Genomic DNA, 12158 nt, shown 5'->3' on the forward strand with positions numbered 1-12158 from the left:
TATTCCATTTTTTATCCTTATGACCAAAGTGAATAATTTCAGACTTCTCTAAGTTATACTCCATCTTCCATCTTGTTGCCCATTCACTTAACCTGTCTATATCTTTTTGCAGCCTGTGTCCTCCCCACAGCTTTCCTTTCCACCTAGCTTGGTATCGTCAAGGTACTTTACTTTCTGTCCCTTCATCAATGTCATTAATATAGATTGTAAATAGCTGTGTTTCCAGCACTGACCCTTGTGGCGTTCCACTATTAACTGCCTGCCAACTTGAAAATGCCCCATTTATACTCACTCTTTTTATCCATTAACCAGTCCTCTGTCCATGCTAATATATTACCCCAACTTGATGGGCCCTTCCTTATCTTGCCTATTAATCTTTTGTGTGGCTCCTTATGCAATATCTTTTGGAAATCCAAGTATACTACATCTCCTGGTTCCCCTTTACCTACCCTACTAGCTTTTCATCCTCAAAAACTCCAGTAAATTCGTCAAACAGGATTTCTCTCTAGTAAACCATGTTGACTTATTCTAATCATACTATTCTTTTCTAAGTGCATTGTTAAGACTTCCTTAGTAATAGATTCCAGCATTTTCCCAACAACTGATGTTAGGCTTACAGGCCTGCAGTTCAGTTTTCTTTCTCCCTCCTTTCTTGAAAAACATTGTAGCATTTGCCAAATTCCAAATTAATGGGACCATTTCCAAATGTAAGAAATTTTGGAATATCATAACTAGCACATCCACTGCTTTGCAGCTCTCTCTTTTAGAACGCTGGTGTCCAGGCCATCAGGTCCCAGGGATTTGTTGGGTTTTAGTACCTTTAGTTTTTCTAATACTTTTTCTCTGCTGATATTAATTTCTTCACTAATTTCAGTCCCTCTATTCCCAACTATTTCTGATTTGAAATTTATGTCTTCTACTGTGAAGACAGACCCCAAAATATTTTTTCAATGTCTCTGTCATTTCCTCATTCAACATGACAGTTTCCCCTGTCTCTGCTTCTAAGGGGTCAACATTTAATTTGGTTACTCTCTTACCTTTTATATACTTATAAACTGTCTTGCAATCTGGTTTTATATTTCTGGCTGGTTGCTCTCATGCTATTTTTCCCTTTTTATCATCTTTTTAGTGGCCCTTTGCTGGTTTCTAAAATACTCCCAATCCTCAGTCTCACTACTGGTTTTAATCTGATACTGTCCTTAACCTCCTGAGTGAGCTACGGATGAGTCCTTCTTGTTGAGTTTTTCTTTCAATGGCATGTATTTTTGTTGAACTTTGGAATTGTTCCTTTAAATGTTACCACAGTTCATTTACTGCCACATGTTTTAGTCAATTTACCCAGTTAACCTTAGCCAGTTCTCCCCTCACACCTATGTAACTGGCTTTGTTTAAGTTTAAGAATCTTGTTTGTGATTGGAATGTCACTTTAAAACTTAATATAGAATTGAATGGTATTATGATCACTATTTCCCAGTGCATGTTAGTAAGATATTATTAATTAACCCTGTTTCATTACACAATACTAGATCTAAGATACCTGTATACCTTGTTGGTTGCCAATTTGATTGTTCCAGTCTATATGAACATTAAAATCTCCACAACTATTACATTTCCTTTGTTAAAATCTCTAATAATTTATTGTTTAATGCTTTGCCCAACAGTATAACTATTGTTAGGGGGCCTATAAACTACTCCCATCAGCATTTTCTGACTCTTGCTATTCCTAATTTCTATCCCATACTGATTCATCGTCTTCAGAGGTTAGATCCTTCCTCATTAATGTTTTTATGTTATCCTTTGTTATTAAGGCTACCCCACCTCCGTTACCATTCAATCTGTCTTTCCAAATTATTGTCTGTTGTGAAGTTATTTGGTGTCTCGCTAAGAGGTCTGGAGGCTTGTATCATGGTGCATAACCCGTAACTATATACATCTCCAAGTACAGCCCTGCATGGGTGCTGTCCCCATGCTGGCTCCTTCCAGACTCTACTACACATAGTCTACTGTCATTTGACTATCTATATCTACGTCATAGCATGAGTGGTACTGTTCTCCAGTCCCACATTAACCCTTGCTCTGATGAACACCCTTATATCTCTGAAAAAGCAAAGGACAAAAGAAATGACCAGATGGGAGAAAGGAGAGCCCAACAGAAGGGAAAAAAACATCGCTCAACCTTGGGCCATGCCATTCATCTGTGTTAGCTGCAAAAGGGACTGCCACTCATGACTTGGTCTCTGCAGCCACAACAGACAATATGCTATGTGTTCTTGTTGTCTTTTCATTCCCAGATGTAATTAATAATCACACTTTGTAAAGTTTGTAAAGATTGGAAACTCTTTACGTTTAATTTTGCCATGCTGTCTGGTTCAAAAGAAAAGAAACAGATTGAGCTGTATGCATCCCTTCAGTCTGTATTGCAGCTGTGAAATCTGGCCCCCTGGAAGACTTACACATAACACATTAGTTCCGAGCTATTTATAGATAATACAACAATATATAACATCCCTCTTCCTTTAAAATGTAATGCCGCTATCAATGTAGCTGTTTCAGGCATTAACTTCTATAAACTAAAGATTATCAATCGGCTTTTGGAAATAAATTGAACACGTCCTTAGAGTCTTTTATAGCTTCAATTATTTTCTAAAATTTTAATCATGGTATTGCTTAGATGATAAGGTGTTGTGCCTCCATCTTGTAGATAAGGCATTTGTTGCTCTTAGTGTTTAGTTGGTATACTACATAGGTGATGTGTGTGTTGTCCCTAGTGTTGCAGGTGTCATGCTTACTGTTGATAACATTGTACCATTTTCTGGTAATGTTAATGTTTTCTCCCTGGATATTGTTGTTTCCGGTGTTGTTGATGATCTTTTCTGTTTTTCCAACTCTGGTGTAGATTGAATATGGACTCTGTTTCTCCTCATTTGCTGACCAGTTTCAGTCTCAATTATGTTTGACCTTGGTGTCTTGGCTTCAACAACAACTTTTACTGGGCTCTAGGCTTTCATGATTGGATCCTGCACGTGTACACTTTGTCCTTTCAACAGCTCGCATAAGGATTTAATATTTTTGAGAAGTGTGGTTCAAGATGACAAAAAAGCAAGGTTTGGGTTTCCTTTATCTGTTGACATTTCACAAGGGTTCTTTTGACCATCTGGTCCTGTCTTTCGATAAACCTGTGAACTTGAGGATAATGTGGAGATGAAGCCATACTGTTCAAAGAATTCCTTAATTTCCTGGATGTGAAGCAGCTGCCATTGTCACATATTAATCTTTCAGGAATCCCTTGCTCAGCAAACAAAACTTGTACTGCTGAGAGGATCGCTGTAGCTCTCAAGTCTTTCATCTTTTGGATAAAAGGGAAGTTTGAGTAGTAGTCAGCGATTATAAGATACCATTTTTAATTGTGTGTGAATAAGTCAACTCCTACAGTATTCCATGGTCTGGGTGGTGTATCAGTAGCTGTCATCTCTTTGTTTTGCTGTGTCTTTCTGTACTTCTGGCATACATTGCATCACAACACCATATTTTCGAAGTCTTTGTATATGGCTATTGTTATAGACTTGACTTTCCAGACAGGTTTCTCATAAGAAATACTGAGCCTTATTTACGGAGCTTCAGCAGCATTTACATGCTTCCTTCAAGAACCACAACTAGACACAAAACTCCACTCCTAAGGTTCCCGTGCTTTAGGCTGATTCGTCCACATTATCATGTGATACTATACAGTCAAATAAGTCTTAAAGCTGCAGTCACTACATTCCTTAAAGCTAGTGTGACTATATTCCCTCCCCTTTAACTTTTTTTCACAATTTGTATTTACAAGAACAGCTACATTCATGACATTATGAATATATACATGGGTTATGAAATCATAAGTTCAATCTCTCAGGTGGTTTCCTGATCCAGGTGGAACTTTAGAATCTCTTACTGAATCTTCAGTTTCTGGAACCACAGTCAAATCAAGCGCCTCCTTAAGCACAAGCAGTTCAGCGTTATCCACTCCGACAGAGACATCTGGTATGTCTATCCTTGGTTGATGAATTACATTGGGGACCACAAGTAGAACATTGGTTTGTTGGGGTATCTCCCTTCTTCTCAAATGATCCACGTGTATTTGGGTGGTCCAGCCTTCTACTTCTATGTGGTACAACAATGGTCTGGTCACAGAAACCATTACACCAGGTAACCAACTTGATCCACCACCAAAGTTTTGTACAAATACTGTTTCACTAACAGTAAATTCTCGCTCCCAACTATGTAAATCATGAGTCATTTTTTGATTCCCTTGACTGTTCTCTACCTTCCCCTCCAAATTGTGAAGTACTAGGCTTAGTCTCATACGAAAGCAGCGCTTCATAAGTAATTCTGAAGGTGTTGAACCTGTAGTGGTGTGAAAGGGGTCATTCATGTCTTTTCTGAACCACCTTCCAGCTTGTGTTCTTCTGTCTATCACAGAGTTTACTCTTGTTCTTCATTTTGACTTCACAGTCGGCCAGACTTCTCTCAGGCGAAATCTCAACTTGATTCAGTTCAGGAGTTCAGCTACCCATGGCTTTATCACCCACTTGCATTTTGGGAAGTTAATTGACTTTTCCTTCTAATGCCTGTTTTGTTTCACTCAGCTGATTCTTTGGCTCTTCTGTATCCTTCTTGTATCTTTTGGAATCTTCCTGGAACCTTGAACATTGCCGCATCTTGTCTGCCAACTGGTTCTTCAGTTTGTTCAGAGTGGCGTTAAATTCATTCGGCTCCTCTTCGTAATTTTCCAGTGGTACAAACTTTGATCTGATGGATCCTTGTAGTGTGTGAAGATCATTCAACATGCTTTCCTTTTCTTTGTGAAGCTTACTTGCTTCATTTTGAATTCTGTAATTCAGCAGAGGCTCCTTGAGTTTCTTTTGCTATCCTTCCATGCTGCTGTTTAAAACATTTCCTCAGGTTGCTGAACCTTTCTTTGGATGCCCATTTTCTTCCAAATTTTTAAGAAAATCTTCTGGTATGGTCGACATGGGATGATGTTACTCTTCAATCATCACCTTCAGATTTATCATTGTGGACTTTTCTCACCCTCTTACTGATCTGAATGCTTATGTGAATTACTTTTCTCTGGGAACTTCACATCGAGCCATTTCATGTAGTAATATGATTCTATGTTTATCATGTTCTCAGACTCTGTCATCTCCCAGGATATGGGTGTTTCCTGACCATTCGCCCTGTTGCTCTAGCTCTGGTGCCTCGTTTACCACCTTCTCCTTTTGTTCAGCACATCTTTTTCCAATGATTGACCTGTCCGTTCAACTTTTTATGTGTCAATAAACTTACATTTTCTAGCTGCATTTTTTAATAGTGTTTGCAAAGTTATCATGCAGGTCGCCTAATTGATGTCCGAGGCATTGAAATTCCTACTGGTAGATCCGATGATTTGATTTTGGCTAGGGATGGGTGCTGAATTTTTCAAAACTGTTGGCTGGGTTTTTGCTGTCCTCTGCAGTAAGCATCCAGCTATTAAATAAATTTAATCCTGTATCCCCTGCCCACAGAAGGACATAGCTGACCGTCTCTTCATTGCTAGTGCCTTTTAGGAAACTACTGAATGTCAATCTCTACTTTTGTTTAAACTTTGCTGATGCCTCTACAACAACATCATCAGCTTCCCAGTTCATCGTGGGCATTCGTCACTGTGCTGGTCAACATTTTGTTTTATGCCTTCACAGGATTCACTAAGATTTTCTTCTGGCATTATTGTGGGTTGATTTTCCAGATCAACACTAAATTAATATAAAATGCTTCAGGTTTACTCACGGACACTTGCTGTCACCATGATATGTGTTCTTGTCTTTTGGTTCCCAGTGTTGTTAATAATCACACTTAAAGAGTTTCTGATCTTTATAAACTTAATGTTAATTTTGCCATGTTTTCCAGTTCAAAAGAAAAACCAGATTGAACCGGTTATGTATATATCACTTCAGTCTCTAACGTGACTGGAACACTTACACATAACCTGCTGGATCCTAGCTAAGTAGTTCCCAGTTACTTATAGATACATACAGATATTACCATATATAACAGATATAAAAACAGAAAATGCTGTTATCATACTGGCTGAAAATATTAACTCTGTTTCCCTCTTAACAATTAACATAAAATGGTCCAGACACTTGTTGACTTGCTGAGTTTTTCCAGCATTTTCTGTTTTTATTTCAGATTTCCAGCATCCAAAGTATTTTGCTTTTGTTTTAATATATAACAGATATCCAGTGCAGAAGTGATGTACAACTTGGGCACAATCTATCACTACCACCTCCCCCCGCCCAACCCCCAACCCTGAGAAGGTCAGATGCCAGAGAGGGATGGCTGAGAGACTAGTGGACTGGGTTATGGTGGAGAGATAGCAACCTAAGCTATAGAGCTCAGTTATGGAACCCAGTTTAATACATCCAGCTTTGTGGAATGGCAACATAAAAACAGCCATTGAAGACTGCCAATTTCTCATAAAGACTGAACTGCTTCACCAATATCAATCAAGGACCTCAATCTGGTCTAGTCAGCACTAACCCCAGTCCTTCAGAACATGCTGGACCCTGATGTTTCTCCACAGTGGTTTGTTAACCCACTCAGAGTAACTAACGATTGAGCAATAAACATGTATTTATCATTGCACATCCTGAGAATCAGCGATTAAGGTAAAGAACAACCAGCTGAAGAGTAGTGTGGTATGGTGTCAGAGTGACATTGTTCTCTGATCTACTTTGGCAGGTATTCCACTCCCCATCATCACAGCCTGGTCAATCGGGAAGCTATACTATGAAAATGAGCAGTAAGTTCCTCTCAATATTTGATGATCTTTTTGCTCGAGGGAACTTCCTGTAGCTTTATTAAAGTGCTGACACCAGGGGCAATATTCACACACCATTTTGCAGTAATAACATATGCACAGATTTCAAAATATCAAAGGTGCTAAATAGAAGGCCCCTCACTGCATTAGTTTGAGTTTAATTAGTGGGGTAATGGTTAAAGGTAAGCAGATAAACCAGAGTGCTAAACGTTAAAAGTGAGCAATCAGTTAAGGGATTAATGTGTAGTTTTATTCACTTGTGTCATGATTTATTTGATTGATCACAGGTGCTGGTTCGGTAAGAGGTCAGGAAAGTACATTGACTACATCTACCAAGGCCCAGTGATCTTCGTGTTACTGGTAAGTGTATGTACACAGGGAAACAGTACTGTGACAATACAGAAACAGGCTCTTTGATCCAACTAGTCTGTGCCAACATTAAGTTAGTTTGGACAGTTTGTGTCAAGCACAAAACAGTCCACTAACTGAAAACATTGGTGTTTTCACTCAAAGCAACCAGGGAACTGCTGATGAGTGGTTAAAAAAAGACTTGCATTCATGTAGTGTTTTTTTATAATCCCCAAATGCCTGAAAGCACTTTACAGGCAATTAAATACATTTGAAGTGTAGTTAATGTTAAACAGAATCAATGGGTGGAATTTTCTGTGCCCGCTGGTGGGGGGCATGATAGGTGGTGTGAGTGCGATCGGTTTCACGATGGTGGGAAGGCAGGTTGCGATTGTTCGATGGGCCACGTTTCCTGTCATCAGGAACCTCATTGTAATATATCAACATATCGTTATCAGAAAATCCCACCAGGCTCTGGATCATCCCACCGGGAAAGCACGCTGACGTGTTTCACAACAGCACAGGGGCAACATTCACTTGGTGGTCTGCACTTTGGGTGAACCGAGGGTGAGTGGACAGCAATATCCTGCAGAGCTCGCCAGGGTCGCCTGTTGCTTTGCAGGCTTCAGGGGCGCCGGAGGGTCAGGGTTAGGTGCCCTGCCCTGTCCGAATGCTGGTAGGGGAAGGAATCAGGAGGCAAGTGCAGCCCTGCCTCCGAGGTGACTTTTGAGGGTGAGGGGGAGCAGGGGGCAAGCATAACCCTGCCATTGAGGCAATGTGTGAGGGGAGGGCATTTGCAGCCTTGCCGTTGGGGGGTGGTGGGGGGTGGGGGTGGTTGTTGGCAGGTAGCCCTGCCATTGAATATAGCACACAAACATTCATGGGGTAGGGTGGACGAGTAAAGATGCCACGCATTCAGGAAACCTGTAGAAAGTGATCATTCCTCTGCAACTGAGACAATTCAGGCACAGCCACATTGATATGATTGGAGTCGTGCTCCTAGCTTATCTGCCCACTCAAGCAACAGAGGCCAAATTCTGCAAAGCTTAAGGCCCCTGACCCTCGCCCCCAGCACAGACTGCATTATCTAATGCACTTGGTAAGGGCCGAACAAGGCAAGGAATTACACTACAGGACCTTGGAAAATACTGAAGATCAATACTTGGTGTGCATATCCACAGATCCGTGAAAGTAGCAGGGCAGGTAGATAAGGTGGTTAAGAAGGCATATGGGAAACTTGTCTTTTTTAGCCGAGGCATAGAATAAGAGCAGGGAGGTTATGCTGGAACTGTACAAAAGGCTGGTTAGGGCACAACTGGAGCACTGTGTTCAGTTCTGGTCACCACATTATAGGAAGGATGTGAGGAGCAACTATGTACACAATTTGCGGAGGTGTGTAAAAACAATAAAAATAGGATAATTATATTAGGCGATTTCAACTTTCCCAACATTAATTGGTATAGACATAGTGTTAAGGGCTTGGATGGAGTGGGTTTCTTGAAATGTGTACAGGAGATGTTGTTAGGCCAATATGTAGAGGGTCCAACAAGGGACAGCGCAGTGCTGGACCTAATTCTGGGGAATGAAGCTGGACAGGTGGCTGAGGTGGTGGTGGGGGAGCATTTTAGTGATAGTGACCACAACATGGTACAGTTTAAGTTTGTTATGGACAAAGAAATAGACAAGTTGCAAAAAAATGTTTTGGATTGGGGGAGAGCGGATTTTAGTAAAATAAGGCAGTATCTGGCCAAGGTAGACTGGGAACAGTTACTTGTGGAGAAATTTACAGAGGAGCAGTGGAGGGTGTTCAGAAAGGAAATGGGGAGGGTTCAGGCTCAACATGTTCCCTCTAGGGTGATAGGAAGGAGTAACAAGTCCAGAGAACCATGGATGACCAGAGATATTCAGGATACGATGAGAAGGAAAAGAGAGGCTTTTAGCAGGTACAAGGGAAGCAAATCAGCGGAGGCATTAGTGGAGTACAGAAAGTGCAGGGTGGAGTTCAAGAAAATAATTAAGAGAGCAAAAAGGGGATATGAGTAAGCTCTGGCTGGTAAAAGTAGGGAAAATCCCAAGATATTCGATAAGTATATCAATGGGAAGAGGATAACCAGGGAAAGAGTAGGGCCCATTAGGGACCTATGAGTGGAGCCAGAGGACATCGGTAGAGTGTTGAATGAACACTTCACATCTATCTTCACCCAAGAGAAAAAGGCTGAAGGTATCGAACTCGGGGACAGAGATTGCGAGGTTCTTAAGCAAATTGATATAGGGAGTGATAAGGTATTGGAGGTGTTGGCAGGCTTAATAGTGGACAAATCTCCAGGTCTGGATGATTTGTGTCCCAGACTGCTGAAGGAGGCAAGGGAGGAGATCGCAGTGGCTATGACCCAAATTTTGAATTCCTCTCTGGCCACTGGGGAGGTGCCAGAGGACTGGAGAACAGCTAATGTGGTTCCGCTATTTAAGAAGGGTTGTAGAGATAAGCCAAGGAACTACAGGCCAGTGAGTCTCACATCAGTGGTAGGGAAACTATTGGAGAAAGTTCTGAAGGAGAGAATCTATCTCCACTTGGAGAGGCAAGTTTTGATCAGGCATTGCTTTGTCAGAGGGAGGTCATGCCTAACTAATTTGAATGTTTTGAGGAGGTGACCAGGTGGGTAGATGAGGGTAGTGCAGTTGATGTCGTTAATACGGATTTCAGCAAAGCCTTTGGCAAGGTCCCACATGGGAGACTTATAAAGAAGGCAAATGCACATGGGATGCACATGGGGTAATTTGCTAAGGTGTTTTCAAAATTGGCTTAGTTGTAGGAGACAGAGGGTGATGACAGAAGGATGATCGAGGCATGGATTACAAAAATATGGAGGTCATGTTGGAGTTGTATAGAACATTGGTGAAGCCAGTGTCCAGTGGCGTACCACAGGGATCTGTGCTGGGTCCCGTATTATTTGTCATTTATATTAGCGACATAGATGACTATGTGGGGGGTAGGATTAGTAAGTTTGCGGATGACACAAAGATTGGCCGGGTAGTTAACAGTGAGGTTGAGTGTCTTGGGCCACAGGAAGATATAGACGGGATGGTCAAATGGGCAGATAAGTGGCAGATGGAATTTAACCCTGAAAAGTGAGAGGTGATGCACTTTGGAAGGAAGAATTTGTCAAGGAAGTATTCAGTGAACGGCATGACACTGGGAAGTTCTGAGGAACAAAGGGACTTTGGTGTGTGTGTCCGTAGATCTCTGAAGGCGGAGAGGTATGTTAGTGGGGTGGTGAAAAAGGCCCAAAAAAAACAGAAACAGAAATACCTGGAAAAGCTCAGCAGGTCTGGCAGCATCAGTGGAGAAGAGCACAGTTGACGTTTCGAATCCTCATGACCTTTCAACAGAACAGTTGAGTCGAAGGGTCATGAGGACTCGAAACGTCAGTTGTGCTCTTCTCCGTCGATGCTGCCAGACCTGCTGAGTTTTTCCAGGTGTTTCTGTTTTTGTTTTGGATTTCCAGCGTCCGCAGTTCTTTGCTTTTATTTCTGTGGTGAAAAAGGCGTATGGGACACTTGCCCTTATCAATCGAGACATAGATTACAAAAATATGGAGGTCATGTTGGAGTTGTATAGAACCTTGGTGAGGCCACAGCTGGAGTACTGTGTGCAGTTCTGGTCACCACATTATAGGAAAGATGTGATTGCACTGGGGGGTTTGCAGAGGAGATTCACCAGGATGTTGCCTGGGATGAAACATTTAAGTTATGAAGAGATGTTGGATAGACTTGGGTTGTTTTCGTTGGAGCAAAGAAGACTGAGGGGCGACCTGATCGAGATTATGAGGGGCACTGACAGGGTGGATAGGGAGTAGCTGTTCCCCTTAGTTGAAGGGTCAGTCACGAGGGGGCATAAGTTTAAGGTGAGGGACAGGAGGTTTAGAGGGGATGTGAGGAAAAACCTTTTTACCCAGAGGGTGGTGACGGTCTGGAATGCGCTGCCTGGAAGGGTGGTGGAGGAGGGTTGCCTCACATCCTTTAAAAAGTACCTGGATGAGCACTTGGCACATCATAACATTCAAGGCTATGGGTCAAGTGCTGGTAAATGGGATTAGGTAGGTAGGTCAGGTGTTTCTCACATGTCGGTGCTGACTCGATGGGCCAAAGGGCCTCTTCTGCACTGCGAGATTCTGTGATAGGTGGAGGCAAAGGAGAGATTGCAAAAGATATCATAAACAAAAGGTCAAAGGGTTGTTAATAGTGCTGGTATTGGCTAAAGGAGGTGCTAATGGTGACATTAAGAGTGGAAAGCAGAATGTCATAATGGCCGGACCAGGAAAGTGACAGATGGCCATGGTTGGGGGTTGGGTGGAGCAAGGGAGCGGTGACGGGAAAAAAGATCACAAATGCTAAAAGCTGAGGATAAAACAATGAATAAAATCTTATAAATAATAATAATGAAAATAAGTGGGAAAAAAATAAAAATGAATATAGAAAATAGAGAGATCAAAAAGGCGTGGAGATGAAGGAGAGAGTTCATGGCCTGGAGTTGTTGAACTCAGTGTTAAGTCTGGAAGGCTGTAAAGTGCCTAGTCAGAAGATGAGGTGCTGTTCCTCCAGTTTGCGTTGAGCTTCACTGGAACAATGCAGCAGGCCAAGGACGGACATGTGGGCATGAGAGCAGGGTGGAGTGTTGAAATGGCAAGCGACAGCGAGGTCTGGGTCATGCTTGTGGACAGACTGAAGGTGTTCCGCAAAGCAGTCACCCAGTCTGCGTTTGGTCTCTCCAATGTAGAGGAAACCGCATTGGGAGCAACGAATGCAGTGGACTAAATTGACGGAAGTGCAAGTGAAATGCTGCCTCACTTGAAAGGAGTGTTTGGGACCTTGGACGGTGAGGAGAGGGGAAGTAAAGGGGCAGGTGTTGCACCTTCTGTGGTTGCATGGGAAGGTGCCGTGGGAGGGGGTTGAGGTGTAGAAGGTGATGGAG

General features: G+C 42.1%; 1 protein-coding gene across 1 annotated transcript in view; it reads left to right on the forward strand.

The window, feature by feature from the left end:
* Positions 1-12158, forward strand: part of LOC121269121 (corticotropin-releasing factor receptor 1-like) — a 458204-nt gene that overhangs the window by 258366 nt on the left and 187680 nt on the right. The window contains exons 7-8 of the mRNA XM_041173593.1: positions 6760-6820; positions 7126-7198. Of these exons, the coding sequence (XP_041029527.1) occupies positions 6760-6820; positions 7126-7198 (134 nt within the window). The remainder of the gene's footprint in view (positions 1-6759; positions 6821-7125; positions 7199-12158) is intronic.

This window comes from Carcharodon carcharias, chromosome 23 (genome assembly GCF_017639515.1).
Source record: "Carcharodon carcharias isolate sCarCar2 chromosome 23, sCarCar2.pri, whole genome shotgun sequence".
Classification (NCBI taxonomy): domain Eukaryota; kingdom Metazoa; phylum Chordata; class Chondrichthyes; order Lamniformes; family Lamnidae; genus Carcharodon; species Carcharodon carcharias.